Source organism: Anopheles gambiae, chromosome X (assembly GCF_943734735.2).
Source record: "Anopheles gambiae chromosome X, idAnoGambNW_F1_1, whole genome shotgun sequence".
NCBI classification, from domain to species: Eukaryota; Metazoa; Arthropoda; class Insecta; order Diptera; family Culicidae; genus Anopheles; species Anopheles gambiae.
The window spans coordinates 15,829,164-15,846,563 of NC_064600.1; the positions used below are offsets into that span (position 1 = coordinate 15,829,164).

The 17,400-nt window shown below is 44.6% G+C and overlaps 1 protein-coding gene across 11 annotated transcripts in view; it reads left to right on the forward strand.

Annotated features, from left to right (window-relative positions):
* Nucleotides 1-17,400, forward strand: part of LOC1277360 (serine/threonine-protein kinase Doa) — an 83,079-nt gene that overhangs the window by 20,128 nt on the left and 45,551 nt on the right. For all 11 annotated transcript variants that reach the window (XM_061649582.1, XM_061649570.1, XM_061649572.1 and 8 more), the window contains exon 3: nt 12,036-12,177. In XM_061649582.1, coding sequence (XP_061505566.1) covers nt 12,036-12,177 — 142 coding nt within the window. The remainder of the gene's footprint in view (nt 1-12,035; nt 12,178-17,400) is intronic.

Below are 17,400 nucleotides of genomic sequence, written 5' to 3' on the forward strand. Positions count from 1 at the left end.
AAGATGTAGGCGGGGATTGCATGTAGTAGCCTTCACTGTTCCGAAACAACGATGGGTTCTAAACAATGGGGGACGAGAGCGAAGCGATCTGGAAGGAGCATACAGGAACGGGGAGGACATACAGGAAGGGATCAACATGCATTTTTTAAAGTTGATTTTCTTCCTTATGTATTGTCCACATCAATCTTATGAGCTGCGGATCGTACAAAGCTTCTTCATCTTTTTCTTATTTGACACAGTAACCATTGCTTTTCTGTCTGCCTCAGCCACTCCTTTCTTCTTCTTGGTGCAACGACCTACGCGGTCATGCCGGATCATGAGTTAGCCGTTGCTACGAGAGACGGTCCATACGAGGCTTGAACTCATGGCGAGAATTTTGCTAAGTCGTGCGAGTTGACGTGACCTGTTACTAATTGGTACCCCTAGCGAGATAGGCAGTCCTGGGCCACTGGATCAAAAGGGGTTTGAACGCAGGACGGTCACGTTGTTGTGTTGTGTTCGGGTAGCACGACAACGAGGGGCAGCCAAATCTTCTCTTCCGAACAGTAGACCCCGGTAATTAGGATTAAAAGAGTACACCATGGTGGGTAAATCCTAACCTTCAATCCGGTGGGAGGGAGAGCGGAAGGGAGGGAGGGGTGGGAGAAGATTGGAGGGTTTGTACATTATTAAAGAAAAAAAATAATGGAAAGACAATATGTGTTCAATGATATCCCTCATTTTAATATTTGACCTTCCGTTCACTTTAACTAAGCATTGGTTGGCTTAACATGAGCGGACTAGTGCATTGAATGATCTTTTGTTTGAATTGTTTTTTTTTGCACAAGTGCAACTAACTGCGCTAACAAATGACATAAAACCAGTACGAAGCATGCATTCAATCGATCCGACAAATAGCTCGAACGGTAAATCGATTCCATCCACACGACAACTTGCGCGTTGATCGAATCCAGATTCGAACGACGGCGCTCTAGCCAACGCGCAATGCATCAGTAGCCAAAAAAAAAAAACGGGAAGGAAAAAACAATAACCCCAAGTCAAGCGCGCTCACACAAGGTCAAGCATTCGCCAATAACTGCTGGGAAAACCAAGGAGGTGGGGAAGGACGTCACTGAAAACGCGTATGATCTGGTAGAACGGATAAAGAAGACAGCAGATAAGCGATATCACTCCCACCACCATCATATGAACAGCTGGTGTGATCGCAAAAAAATTTCCTAGCCATCCATAAAATTTATTTTTTGTGGCTGCTATTCGATACAACAACCCTGGGAAATCCGCCACAATTTTTGCCATAAAATCCGTCTAAAAAAATTCGCTTGGTCGAGTAACCTCTTACGGCCAAGCTACACGTACCGGACATCGGACGATGCCATAAAACGGAGGACCCCAGACAAGAGATTCGCGTCGGGCCGGGCCGTGTCGGATCACAGCGGGCCGATTTTGTATGAGGTTTGACAGTTGGCGTTAACGGATTTATAGCATCGTCCGATGTCGTCCGGTACGTGTAGCTTGGCCGTTAAACCGGACGTCGTGTGGAAGTCGGGTGGACGTCCACACGACGTCCACACGACGTCCGAAATCTTCAATTTTGCGGCTAGGGTTCGTTCGTCAATGCCGACGATGATCGTGCGTTTCGTTCTGTTATACGCCTGGCGTGTATGCAATGCGCATCGCATGGTGATCGGTCGCGCTTGCGCTTGCTCGCCTCATTTGCAATCGCGCTGATGGTTGTAGTTCAAGGTTAGCCCGCCGCGGTCGGGCGCTAATGAGCCGTACGAGCTTCGCGAAAGCGATCGCACCAAGAGACAGGGTTCGCCGCTCGCACACCTTTACATTTTAGTAGAAGTATTTTTTGAAATCAATTTTTTTGCTATACAATAATAAAATTATGAATCATGAATAAATAAATAATAAATAATAATCAATAATAAATCATGAATAATGAAAGGATTTTTGAGATGAAGAAATAAATGATTATTTTAACAATAATGTTAAAAGAACGGCATTTAATTCAATTTTAAAGCTCCAGAACGAATTTCGGCATAATACAATTTATAACATAATTTTCTACATTTGCAGCTTTGCCCGAGCCGGTATGACCGCGAAGGTCGTTACATCAATAAGAAGTAGTACGAATTGCTCAAAAATAATTTGATTGGGTGCTCTTTACCCATTTGACATTTTAGGGCTCGAAAATCGGGTTTTCTAGCCATTTCCTTTAAACTGGCGCCCTAAACTTCCCTTAAACTGCACCAGTTTAAAGGACTTTTAGAACAAGCCCTTTAAGATCGAATGTGATGTGGCTTATCGTTGCTTTCTTGTCTATCCTTTGGGAAATAACGTTTCTAATCCTTATTACTGGTCGTATAACCTTTTTATACAAAAAATCCATCGAATTTTCACAAAATTACGCCGCACGAAATGTGCCTTCTTTTTCGTCGAATATTAAATAAAATGAATCTAAAATGAATTGGACGCCATCATCATCCAATAAAAGGAAGTCATACGCACGCACAAACGAAATGTTGACGCTTTTAACACGGTTTATAGCGTACGAATCCACAATTTTGGTTATTTCGAGCACCATTCGAGCACCTTTATGGCTAAAAATTTAGAACAAATGTCAGTTGGGTAGCGAATTGACTTGACATCTTCTTTAACGACTAGAACTATACTACGTAACAGATATGAATTGAAACACGCAACCTCTGTAATGGTTTAACGTTTAGCGCCTAATTAGCGAGCTGCTCTCCGCTCTCCGCGCAGATAGGTGTGCTTGGCAAACCGCTCAACATGTTTGAAGTAATCGCAAGCAAATGGACGACAAGTCGAAAAAAACGAAATCGAATAAACATTAAAAAAATACATTGCAAAAGATCTAAAGTGATCGTTTGTTTAACATGTCCACATGAAATAAGCAAAAGGCAAAAGAAACCCAAAATCCAAGTTGACAAAGCCAATTAAGAAATTAAGTAAGAAAATAATGAGGAGAGTTATAATGACGAACCCATTATAAAACGGTACACTTTAAACAAATTATAATGAACAAATCCAATAAATCCCAGTACTGCTCGCTTTCTATCTACTTGCCTAATCCTCATTGTTGGGCGGTGGGAGACATCCATAACAGCATCATCCCAAAGCATAGACGATCGGATCGATGTTTTTTTTTTTTTATTTTGGAAGGTGGGAATAAGAGATGCTCAATCGTTCTTCCGCAAACCTTGTCTTTTTGTTGTTGTTATTATAACTTTTTTATGATTGATTGGCTGGGTCGTGTTCGTAATTGTTTTTGCTTTTTCTCGTGATTGATTGTATTTATTGGTTTATTGAGCATGCGTCGGAGCATCGAGTTTTTGGTTGTCTAGTGTGCCTTTTGCCTCGTCCAACTAGAGGCCGGATCCGACCCCCCCCCCCCCTTCCCCAGCAAGGTATTGTGCCCTCGGAAGAAGGAAGTGAAGGAGCACCAGCTGCATGCGGGGGTGGACAAAATATGTCACCAGTTTTGGGGCGAATGTTGGTGCACACCTGCGCTTGGAGCTGGCTGATTGGGTAACTTGCCTCGTTTGGGTCAGTTACATCAACCTGGCCATGGGTGTACGAACGGATCGGCCAAAGATGGACAGGGTTGAGGGTCAGCACAAACTGACTTCCGTGTAGTTTCCAGAAGAACTCGCTGTTGAGTGTTACGGCGATTTTTTAAACGTCAAATCATTTCATTTATCTTTGATTCCTCTTTTTTGTTTTATTGTTGACGTTGAAAAGATGTTTGCATTTGTTGTTGTCCCGGTTTCAGATCTTGCCTATTTGATTAAACCAGAAAAATAACAAGACTACACATAATTCTCACCCGGACACATTGACTTCTAATTCGAGCGATCTAACTGTCTATGCCTGTCGAGCGTTGTTGTTGTGCGCTGATGTAAAGATCTGAATGGCTGCAGTCATGCTGCAATTTCACATGTTTTTCGTTCGTATTTTTATTTTGTGTGACAACAAATAGGAAATTCCCCCCTAGTGCACCATACGCTACACTTGCTTTGCTGGGTAGGTGCTTTGTCTCAATTGTTATTTACGGATTTCAACCCACTCAAGGCTCAAAATTATTCGTCTTGCGCGCCGTGGCAGGGCCGAGCAATAAAATTTCGAACTTCGAGCAAGGAATTAAACAGCGTGCCAGCGTCATATTTCGGAGGTGGCAGTTAAATCGCCAAGCGTAGAAAATTTATGCTCCAGCTATTTTGTTTATCCGAACGGCAAGAAGGGTTCGACAATGATGTCATTGTCAATAGCCCGGCCGCGATACATGATCGCCGACCGACTGGAGCGAGATACGGCGTGCGAGGGGAGTGCAGAGCGAGAAAAGTGTTCCCTTCGCTGCTCGCTGCATCCTCCGGATATATATGTCGGCTCAGAATTTTCAGGTCTGAGCGCCCGCTTATCGTTGCGTTACGGGGCCCCCGATCGGACAGTGCCGGAATGCCTAGGCAGTAAAACTCAAGTGTTCCGGTTTGTTCAAGGAATTGGACCGTTTGAAGGAGAAATTTGTCACGTCCCTAGCGCTCCGATTTGACACGAAACACTTCTGTGCTGCTTAATAGCGGGAAGCTAAAATCAGAATCCTGCAAAATAGGCAAATATGATGCGTATCGCAAACAGGAAGCTACAGCGTTCCTTCTGTATCTTTAGTTTCTTTATCTTCTGTCGTTAAAACGCTCTGGTTGCTCCTCTGGCAAAGTCAGCATTTTCATCGCTAGGCTTGTTAATCATTTCCTGATTCATCATCTTTGCATATCGCATTTACACTGTTCTACACGAGTCCCAGTAAACAATCTTAAGCTGCTTTAAACATTGTTCTACGATAAGTAAACATTTGACATCCAAGTGAAATGCGGATGCGTATCCGAGCATGGCCTATCCATCGCTGCTAAAATATTTGCTTCCTCCAGAATTATATTTGCTTTCTCCAGTACCCAGGCTCGTTCCTTTAAATGTTCATTTTGTTGCTAATGAGTTGATCTCGTATGTATTTAATAGTCCATAAATAATTTTGGAGGTAACAGGGGATTACAGCGAACTGGATCAGGCGAAGCGAGACCTGTCGGAGATCGGGTGTCTACATGGATGGGATCGAGCATCCTGGAAAATAATTGTTGACCGGGCCATGTTACACCGACGTGCTCTATCGTGAGCAGGCCAACAAGAGAGAATGATTTTAGAGGTATCGAGATAAATTCTAATGCTTATCAATTAGTTATATTTTTCGTAAATGAAGGCACACACAAAAACCCTCAACTCCATGAAGCAAACGGGTCACCTAAGGGGTTTCAATTGTTCAGATACGATTGAACACTGTTCAGATTGGCATCAGTATTTCCGTTGACTGTGAAATGTTTACTTATAGTTGCACAATATTCAAAAGCACCTTTGTTGGGCTCGAAAACGGTGTATCTAGCTACTCGTTTGCTGATTCATTTTATCTGTACGTGTACTGTCATCCCTTCACAACACGTTGATCGTATTATACTTCCCACAAACGAAAAAAGAAAAAAACATCGTGCCACAAGGAACATGATACGATAATTTTATCACTTGCACGTCCATCCTGTTAGTTACGTTGCTATCGGTGAAATGGAAAACTTTTCCCGGTCGGTGTGTTTTTTTTTTTATATCGGAGATGAAAGATGAAGCAGGAAGCTGCGGGAAAAATAATGTAAATAAAGTAGATTTGATATCCCCATTTGATAGTGCCAATAACGTGTGGAAAAAGAGGTTTTTAAAGCGCGCCGAAAGATGCCTTTAACAAATCCGAAATGATGGCACAAAATTAAATTGAACGGAGCCACAAACGAAACAAAATTTGGCACAAAAACATAATGAAACGATTCGATGACAGTTACAAGTCATGATTGCTTCCAGCGTTTGTTCCATCTGCTTGTCGATGTCGTCAAAGTATGCCATGTTCTTCAAAAATAGATGTGACTTGCAGTAACCTTTTCGATAAAGCAATATTACCACACGTGTGACTGCGGTTCTAGCAACATGCTGCCCACACGGATCCTAGCCGTGCTGTCGGGCCTTTCAAAGGCCAGCCGCCATTCCCTCACCTCCACGGTACAAAAATATGGCTAATCAAAGATCTAACCGACCGACCGACCGGGCAGAAAGTGTTGTTCAACCTCAACCCCGGGCGGGAGGGTGCAATAACAATACATAAAATCTCCCGACGCGCTGCCGATGCAATTGCTTTTCCCAGCGAGCGCTGCTGCGTCTCTCTTCATGCATGCGGTGTGGTTCATCCTGTGCCCGGAACAGTGGAGGCCGCCGTCGGGCCGGGGCCGATCGAAACCCACCAATATAGGATTGTTTGCCGTCCCTGGAGGAATGCAGCGCTCGGATCGGAAGTGCATATGCACGCGCGGTGTTTTGAAATAGTGTGCAAAGGCATGTATTTATTAAACTTTCTCGTCCTCCTGCCCAATCGTCACCCGGTCGCCATTTGTCGCCGTCACCTTCGTTGTCTGTTTGCAAGCACTAAACTTTATAATTAGCACTTCTTGTCGAGCGCAAGAATTGAATGAAACGTTCCTCAACGTCGTGTCATGCTCACAGTTGCGTCCGATTGTGTCGATTGCTAACGTCCGGTATGGGTATGCGGCTGCTGTGCGGCGGGGCAGCGGAAGAGGAGCAGAAAGAAGTGGTGTTGCCCTCGTTTAACGATGGCAAAACTTCGTTCGCTGATGGAAAACTTTATCTGCTCGCTTCGACAAACGCATAACGCATTGCGTTTTGTTCTGTGGTGCACTCTTTTTTTCTGTTGCATTCGCACGAAATACGGTGAGCTCTAGCGGGTACAGCAGCTACGTTTTTTGTGTGTTTGCGTCGGCCAGCAACTATAGACGCACACGTGTTTTCTTCCTTTGCATATGTGCTGTGTCGCGACTGCAACGCAACAACACTTCTGGAACCATCAGGAACGGTAACTCATAAATCCTGCAAGGGTATTCTCTAGACCAGTGGTGTCCAACCTGTGCTCCGTGGTGTAAAAAGACGTGGCCCAGGATTTTTTTTTTTAATAAATGCTTATTACAAAACAAATTGTAATTTTTTTCCATGTACAAGTTTAAATGTTTAAGAGGCATGTGCGCAGAACAAGGATTACAAATATACCTCAACATGAAATATATGTTCTCAATATATGTGGGCCGAGGTGTGGTCCGTAATCCTAAACAGGGTTGGAGAGCACTGCCGTAGACATCCAACCCGGGTTTCGACTTCGGGTTTGGGTGAACATAAAACATGCGGATCGGTTCTAAGATCAATGCCCGATGCAATTATGGCGACGTTCTGGCGGAGTTTTATTTTCCTTCCGCTGCCGTGGCGAAGCAGATGAGAGATGCTGGGCAAAACGGCCCGCTTGACGAATGTATGACTAACTGTGCCGGTGATGGACGCAGCGATGGTGTATGGAAATGAGTGTTGTAAAATTGATTAAATTTTTCATGCCTTTATGCCGCTGCGCTTTACGATGGGCCGCGGCCACTCCGGCCAACAATGGGTGAGCAAATGATGTTGCATGGGGCGGCGGCGCGGGTTGGTTGCGTCTGAAGCTGTGATGGCAATGGCTCGAAAATGGTATGATAATTTTTAATTATTATTTGGAAATATCATTGGTCATTTGTGACCTATACCTCGCGCCCTACGCCAAATGATAAGATGTTCGACAACGATCCATTACGTTGCGAAGTTTTACAACAAAAGGAGGACGCATCTGGAAGAATTGTGCGCTGCTAATCACAGCCGGAATGATTTTAAAGGTGTTGTTTTGGAGGTGCCTCGGTAGAAATTAGGAGGTTTGGTGTATTGTATGTTGCCCCTATCGGTTATGTTTACCGATTTACCGATCGCATAAATGACCACATGTGTTCAGTTCTGCTTAGTTTGAATGACACAACAGTGTTCCATTTATTGGCACGTGCGGTAGTGTTCGCTACACTGTACAATTGTCGATTTTCGTTGCACAAATGTCAAGCTCGGCTCGGTTGATTTTATCTCCCGGTACTTTACACCAACCAAAAAGCACAAGCAAATTACGATCAAACTTTGAACGCTATTTCAGAGGCCAATGGGACACAATCACATGCGAATAGGTCTCACAATCAGACTTATTAGATTGCTTGAACGACACTCGATGCCGTCGGAAGCACTCGTGTCTCGAACGGGAGAAAAGTTGGTATCGTATTCGGCCATATTTTTTATTCTTTGTTCTTTGCTCCTGCGTGTTTGTCAGATGGTCGAAGCAACCGCCGGATAGTGTAAATGTAAACACTTATACTTATTTTTACTTATTTTTTATATCGATAATTTTCATATTTTAGCTAGAAACGGGATAAATATAATAAGAGTTTTGGTAAACTATTGATTATCTTTATTAAATGTGTAGCCAGCTAAAATGTTTGGCATTGGTTACATGTGCCCGTTCAAATGCGTCTACTCATTAGAGCTAAACAAGCCATACTTGTACAAAAACGGTACCAAAATGATATCAAAACGTACGAGTGAAAGCGGACGAAGTGTGTGTTTTGCTTCTGTTTATAATTTTCCATAATCCGTTCCCTCATCCTAAACATTAATTGGTCGTCTCGGATTCGGCATCGAGATCGATGTGTTTTTGCACAACGTTAATCTCTAATGATATTTAACAACCGTTGGCTTATCTTACTTGGCCGTCTGGAGGACATTCCACACTGCGCGCTACGGATGTTGTTTATTTTTCAGTAGAAACCTAACACTCCAGAAAATCATTAAATGAATGCTTGCAACATTTCACCAACCAAAACAAACTGTGCTGTGAAACTGCCATTTGTTCAATGCTCCGACATGCGAATGTGTGGAAGACTTTGTGGAAGGTTTTATCATGCAAGCAGACGATTGGTAATCACTTGTGAACATTTGTTTATTGGACTAGTAAACCGTGATTATCTCCTGTTGAAATGAATGAGCGTTTACTCTATTGCCGGCTAGATGTTGATTTTTTTATTGTTATTATTAGTCAAAAGAGTGATCGACCAAACATGCGACCTTATGACATTATTTTAAAGTAAAGCTAACTAATATTTGCTGACACGTTTTGACATGTGGTTAAAACCACGTGACCAATGGCACTGGAGTATTAGCAAAGAATGATAAACTGTAGGAGCGAGAAGTGAGCTATAGAGTAGCAAGAGTGGGAAAACTAGCGTTGTAAACTAGATTGAATCGGCCGATGCCGATAATTGCCAAATAAAGTTCAGCTTGCTAAAGCAACAACTGCAATCAATAGTGTCACAGCGACACGTAATTACAAACAGTTTACCGAAGGATGCTGTCAGTTAAGTAACTTACAATGCATATTGCATTCATGGCTCATCGTCATCGCTCTCGCTGGCGTGTTGCAATAAATGATCGCATCGCTGTCTACAAGTTCATGATTATATGATAGTTTAAATCGTGCCACTTGAGCGTGTCACGTCAGGCATCAAAGTACAAAGCCAAAGGTCTGAAATAAGTGTACGGAAGTGAAGCTTCTGATGAACGAAACAACACTTAATTGAAACATTTGCATTTAACAAATAAAAAATCGTTAGAAAAATGTTACAAGTGTACAGGGAGCATACCGAATGGGCGATTTATCACCGTGACGAATCATTCACGTTTCCGTCGGCGTTGCGCCGATAAAGGATGCCGGAACAAACCGAGCTATAGATCCCTGGACGACTCATTTGATGCGAACCACGACAGCCCTGGCAGCAATGGCACTGAGCACTGCAGCTAATAAAGGCGTAAAATTGCGTTAGAAGTCTTGTATTGGTGCGACACTGAACCGAAACCCGGCCCTTAGTCATGTTTGGTGCAGGCAGTTAAGTGTTTTAACCGTTGCTTTCAGGGTCGTTCAGGGGTTCTCATAATGATGGGACACTTTCTTGGGACCGCCATTGAAATCTATAGCACATGGGAAATTCCTATTGGAAATTTTCGAGTCGAATTAGAATTCAAATTACTGAAGAATAGAAGAATAAGAATTCAGTAACTGGTGGCGTATATTCTAAACCCTTTTTCGATATCGTTTTTACGACAATCTACCGCTTGTTGTTGAGCTGGTCCCATAGCATAGTCAGCATGGGTTAACATCACGACTCTTAAGGGATAAAGTGTGGTATGGCATTGAGCTTCAATGATTTTATAGGGCAGAAAAATAACTTTCTTTTCAAATAAAGAATAGAAGAAATCGTCGTAGGAAGAGCTTCAAGTGGTGTTTGACTTACGAAGCAACCAATTAATAACTGGACCCAAACAGGTACACCTACTAGCTACCGTTCCGCCAGCGCCAGTTGCTCCCAAACTAGCACAGATCGATAGAAATACACAAACATTGGTGAGTGACGTCTTGGCGTCCCTAGTACGCTTTGCTCTCTGGGCTCTTTTTGTCGCATTCGACATTAAAAGAAAGGGTCACAGCAAGATGGTTATTATTGGACGTGTGAGACGCACCGTGCCTGATGCCTAACCAAGCCCGCTCGCTTTCCACTCTCGCACAGCAGAACGAATTTGAGTAGCCAACGTTCAAGCGTGTTCCAGTCCACCAGATGACCCCGTGGCCCTGATTTTTCTTTTCAACAGTGGCTGAACGTGTGTATGTATATGTGTGGATAATTTTAGGTATAGGTAGAGGCAGCGAACGCCCTTATTTTAAGGGCAAATACTCAGTCGCCATCGAATCGTGTGGCAGCAGTTCGACAGCACAACATGGAGAAAATTTAATTACAATACTAATTGATCACACACATATCCACGAGAGGGTTTTGCAGAATGCTATCCTTCACCATCACCATCCTTTAATGCGCATGATATGACACACCAGCAACAATCTTTTTTTTTTTTAATTCTGGATGGAGGAATTTTCGAGAGAGAAAAATCCCCCCCCCCCCCAGTTGTGATCTTCTGTTGATGCGCAGGACTCGTGTCGTGCAGTTAAAAAAAAAACAAAAATATCTATTTAATCCGTGTGTCTGTATTGGTGGGGGATGGTGGAGGATTTTTTTTAGAGGAAATGAATCAGACCCCCTCAACTGTTTCCTTCAACTCATTATTCTTGCCCATTATTCGGCAACCTTCAGCGTCGAAGACGTACTGCGGTTGTGTTGAATAATTCAAATCGCTTTCACCACGTTGCTGTGCGTGAGGTGAAGCTATGTAACACCGACCCGTGCTACCGCCTCTGCCCTATTCTGTTGCACTACCGACTGGGAGTGACCCGTTTTGGGGGAGAGTGTGTGTATGTTTTTTTCTCTGGCGCGCGCAAGGCTGTTGTTTCTCCACCGTTACGATTGCCGTTTGTCCGGCGCGGCGAGTCCTCGGAGATCCTCTCGCTCGCAAGCAAGATGCGGGAAAAAACCTACCACAAGGCTACCTGTCCTGGCAGGCACGCCCACACCCAAGGCCCACGAGGCTCTGGCGATCAGAGCGGCGGCGGTGAAACTATCCCAATTCATCATTGGCGTGCGCATTCCGCGGTTTGACGGGTTCGTTCGTGGACGCAAACCTGGCGTGCCAAAGTGTTCTCCTCCTCTAGGGGATGGGAGCCGACTAAGATCAGCAGTTGCTTACCAATCGTCCTTGACGCCGTGTGCTGTGCTCCGAGACTGCTGGGAAAAAGGATTGCCAAAGCGAAGTGTTTGTTGGTGGTGATAATTTGGTAACTGTCGAAACCGCCTTTGGAAATGTCAAAAATGCTGGAAACGGTACAGGCTAGATGCCGCCAACTGTGCCAGCGCTGCAAATGTACCAGGTGTGTGTGTGTGTCTATTTGGCAGTTAACTACCTTAATATCCTTTTCAGGGATGGGGGAAGCGATTTGAGCGATTCTTTCAATGTGTAGACTTTAGGCAGATTAGTGATATTGAGTGATAAGATTGAGATACACTAGTGACACCAATACTGTTAAGCTTAGTATTCTAATTGATGTTTTGTTTTTTTTTTATTTACACACATAGCAATCCGGACGCTGGCCGATGGGAGCGTGAGCGCAACAACGACCCCGAGCTGCCCACAACGTCCCGTACCGCTGTGCCGCTTAATCCTGGCCGACGCGTCACACGCCTGCAAAGGCGCCAGGTGGAACAGCAAGAGGACCAGGTAAGTTCGCGACTTTGTTCGAGCTTTCTATTTGCTTCCAATGTGTACGCGAAAAACCTCCTTCAAACGATCATACCACGAATGCGATTATCTGTCACACTCAATCAATTCTATCACGCGTCTAATCGGGTGCAACTCTTGCTTGTTACGTTTGCTGTATTTTTTTTAAATTATTTTATTTCCCTCCACCCTGTCATGTTTTCTGCGTCATGATGCTCTTCTGCCGTTCGCAAGGATGGCAGGATTGCTGGAGCAGGAAACTGGCTGGCTGGTTTAAAAATAAAATCGAGCTTACCCAGGGAAAATTCCCGAACCGCGTCGTCATGGACCCACACACACACACACACACACGCGCGCGCGCGCGCCTGTACACGATATGCAACAGGTTGCACTGATCCTCGTCGAGCGATTTTAGCGAGTCTGCTGGTTTGTTTGCAAACCAGCCTCGGCTATCAATTGCAGATGGTGTTTGCGTTTGGTGAGCTTCTGCTAAAAGCTTCTGTTCTGCCCGCGCGCCTTTTTCGACATCTCCAGGAGGTAATGGAGGAGCGGCAGGGAGGGATTGATTGTGTTCCCGCGGCTGCTAATGGATTGTGACAGGCGCGCGTACGCGCTTTGTTTGATACTTTTCTTCCTGTCCGGGAGCCCAGTAATGGTTTGATTTTGTAGCGACATTGCGACATGTGTCTGTGTGCCTGTGGCGCTCCATTGCGGAAAATGGACGACGGTTGCGGTTTGTTTTCATTGATTGTTATTTATTTCACCACGAGCGGCTTCGTTTGAAATTGTAATCAATGTTTTATTTTAGTTTTTAATTATTATTCTTATATTAATCGAACGTATTTATAAAGCCAAACGACAAAGCTTGCGCTCCATAGTCAATAGCTATGAATTAATTTTTACTGTCAATTATAATCGAAATATGCGAAATAGTCTCCATTTAGAAGCCAGTTGAATCTGTCTATAATCGTTCCGGAGCGTTCACTCAATTTTCAACAAATCTCGGTATTCGGTGCTCGGTTTAATTACTTCTATTTCTGTCAAGTGTATCAAGAAAGTGCAGATTTAAGTGCAAAGTAAGCTAGATAGAACCCTAATGAAAATGACGGCCTTTTGGCAGGCTCTGTGCAAAATGTGTCTAAAATCTAAAATAAAACTTATGTAAAATAAAACATGCGATTCTTTCACTTGGTGTGGAAGCTTGACTGTGTTGAGGTTTTACTGGAGTCTATGTCTCACTTATGTTCACGGTTCGCAAGCTTTTTTGATTTGGTCATGTAGGCGGATTCTGTCAATTAAAATTTAGATATTCAATGCTGTTGTATCCCGGTTTTACGACCTCTAAAAGCCGGGTACGCTTCCAAGCGAAGCTTTTGTGCGCCGAAGCCCACCGAAGCACCGACGGTCCTTGTCCACTATTGGACTGTTTCGCTGCCGGCTCGTTCATCGTTCGTGCCGGTAGTGAGCCCATAAATTTGCCAATTGGAATTTCAGTCAAAATGCAATTTTGAAGAATGCGACGTTTATTCTAGACTGTCCGCCATGACCCAGAACGCCAAACTGCGCTTGAAACGTTTACAGCACGCATCAAAGGTATGTTTGCTTTGGAGGATTGGGTTGCGATAGAAAATTCTAATTAACGTGAGCGAGATAGCGAGCAAAATTATGTGTGGCTAGTTTCACACGAGTTCGATGGATGAATGATGACCAAAGATGCGCAGGCAATGTGACTGTGACGGACACACATATGGTGCCTTTTTTGTTGTTTCTCCCGTGTCGGCTGAACCCGTCCTGGAAGCTTTGTAAATCATGCTGTTTTATGATCCACATTCGGCGGGGTCTGCTCGGAGCAATTTTGCGAAGCATGGCCATAAAATTCGTCCAGATTTAATGCTTTTAATTTATTCTTTTACTTAAGTTTCGCAAAAATATCAGCTTTAGCAAAAATCAGCAAACAAGCTCAAATTCAGCTTTACACTTTGTCCCAGAACTCTTTTCTGTTTTTTTTTTGTGTGTCAGATTCCTAGCAGCAGACAAATGCATAGAAAAGGAAGAGTTTAGCATCCGTTCTTGATTTTTATTTTCTAATGCCACTGCCACTCTCAACTACATTGCCCATCACTTTCTATCGCTCTGTAGTGCGCACGATTCACACCTTCGCTATCGTCTCTAGGTGCATTGAAATTCCGCCCGCTTGCACCGAGGGAACTAGGAAGGTATCCTGCGACGGAGGCTATTGTTTTTACCTCGTCCTTTTAAGTTAGTGGTCGCCATGTTCAAGTTCAAGTGTTTGTGGGTGCTTTATTTGAATTTCTTTTTGTAAAAGGTTTTTGGGTGAACTCTGGGGGTGAAGCCCTTCTCGGTGGCCGTACGGGTGTGTAGAAACGCAACACCCCCTCTCCGCGCATAGAGACACGCATTAGACGGTGATCAAATTTTAGGGGTGACCCAACACACGACACGGCCCGAATGTGCTTCGCGATTTGTCTCTCCGTTCGGCCATTAAATTCCTCGCAAGCGTTTGCCTGTGTGGTGGAGGAGGGGCAGGGCTAAACATTACGGTAGGATGGTAAATACTTGTGCGAGTTCACTAGAGATAGAGTCAGTGGCAAGAATAATGGCTGCCAACCGACTGTAGTTGAGTTGTTGCGCTTAGACAATTAATGGTCCTTCGAACCGGATGTTGTTTTAGTTTTGCGGCTGTTGGATGTTAATTATTGTTTGGTGGTTAAACTTATTCAATTTTTCAACATGGCATTTCAAAGCTTTGCCGCGGTCACCAGCAACGCTGGCATTTACTGGCTAATGCACGCATCTAGTACGAGTTTGCGTGTATTCTTATCGGCATCGAACGTTCACACCCCTGTCACGGATTAATCGCTTTATCTCGAATAAGAGCGTTTGTGCATTCTTTGCTGCCTCGCCGACAATTAGCTAGACATAATTGTCGTTTAATGTTGGTGCCAGTGGTATCGAGGTGATAATCGGCCGTGACAAAGTTTGCCCCCATTCGTCACACATCCATGTAGCTAGTCAACCGACCCGCTCTTGACGGGTGCCGACCGGCTAGGCCCTACTATTTGCACTTTCGCACATTCGCTTCTGTGGACGACATTTTAAAACTAGTCCGTGAAGCTGCGTTTCAAACGAAGCCGATGCCGTTCCCCATTCTCCCCCTCTCCCTCTTCATCCACTCCTGCCAAGGCCAGAGATAGCAATGCACGTGTGAACACCTGGAAAATGTTCGCTAGCGAATGGGAAGAAGTAGCGTAAGGGAAAAGTCTCCAAACGAAGCTTCTGGGAACTCTGTGTCTTATTCCTGTGTTTCCCTCTATCCGTGTCGAATAGCGAGCACATGGTGTGGCGTACTGGTATAGTGGCGCAAAATTACACAAAGCAATTGCTATTGCAGGAATCGATTGCAAATGCACCCTGCGCGTCGATGTTGGCAACTTGTTGCATGTCTGATTTCACCCTTTTGGTGGCTCAAACGGCAGCACACGATAATGAAAACGTCGCGACGGGTGATTAGGGCCGGAAAATAGGCATCGTGTCCTGTTTGTATATTGAAAGTGTAGTAAAGTGAAGTTGACAGGAATCATTAGCACATTATTGGGCCTATTTTGTGAGTCAAATGGAACAGTGTCAAACAAACCGAAATTTTACGACCAATATGCGACATGAGTGTTACAGATACGTGTCGAAAATGCTGATTTGCTATTATGATCATGAAAAAAATCAAGAAATCACTAAAAAGTTTGTAAAACACCAAATTTTGTCCGTTAGTCCAGGTAGGATTTGCTTGACTCACTTAATTGGCCCTTATATATATTTGTTGTTGTTGATATCAGTAGCACACATCCGGCAAGCTATTGTGCGTTGGTAGGCACGTTTTGGTCGCGTCCTGAAGATCCTGAAGTAGAGAAAGGGCGTCGAAACCAATTCTTTGATTTGCATTTTCTGGAAGCTCCAGAAGGTAAAGAAGCGAAAATACAATCTTGATGGTGTATGACTTCCGCGAGTTTGTATGTTTCAGCAGTTGCAGAGTGATCGGTGTTGGGTTTGGAGTTGTCTTGCCGATTTGATTTGTTGACGTTACAGGATGTAAGTATCATTCTCTTGGGCCTGTCGGGGCGATAATCGGAATAGAGCCAAGTTTTTTTTACAAACAAATGAATCACGCTTTCCAAGATATCAAAACACAACTGCCAACGGTGTTGGCACAATGTAACATTGACATAGTAGTGCCATCAGATCATGCGCATCGGAGCCTCATGCGAACACCACGTACAGATATAATACCAATGCTTTGGGAAAGTTTCAAAAAATACATATTCTTCTTTCGTTTTTGTTTGTTTGTTCAAAAGGATGTTTCTGTTCGTCTGTTCCTTGCTGCTGCGGTACCTTTTTGGCTTCCCTTTTTTGTTTTGCACCCCATCCTCCCACCTTTTCACTTGCCGATAAGCCTAAGGTACGCTGTTTTCCTTTCTTCTGTCTTCCCAGCGAAAAAAACTCTCCCCTTTCGCCACTTTGAACTCGGATACTTTCCATTCATATCCACACCCCAACCCCCGGAGTTGCATGTCTCTCGCTTTGTGCGTGTGCAGGTGCATGTGTGTGTGTGTGTCTCTGCGCGTCTGTCCGTTTTCAAACCGACTAGAAAATGCTGCTTGTTGTGTCGTTATGCGTTACTTGATGTGGAGGGCGTTTTTTTTCCTACAACAGTTCACACGGCCACAACGCAACTGATGACGTGCCGGTCTGGTTGCAGCTGGTGGCACCCTGCCCCCTTCCCGCCCCTTCCCCACCTCTCTCTCCCTCTTGCACACACACACACACACACTGTGTCACTCGTTTGTTCGGATGCTGTGCGGTCACGGGCTGGGTGTCTGGGCGCGCGCATGCGCGCGAAAACTGCCACAACTCGTCGCATTTGCGCGTACTCTAGTTTGCGGCTGACCGAAGCGGCGGGCGCGAAGAGACGCACAATACACACCGCCTCTCCGGCTGGCGGTGGTGGTCCGCTTCTCGCGCTTTGGGTGTTCCGAATGGCTGCAGCCGTTCCCTGTCGACATCTTTCCACACCAGTCTAGCGTCCTGTAGAGCGGGGGGAAATAAAAAAGAAAAGAACCGGATGCGCAACCGCTCCTTCTGTTTCGGACGCTTCTTCAAACCAGACCTTGCTTACCGGCCTGTTCTCCACGCCACGGCGCCCACCAGGGG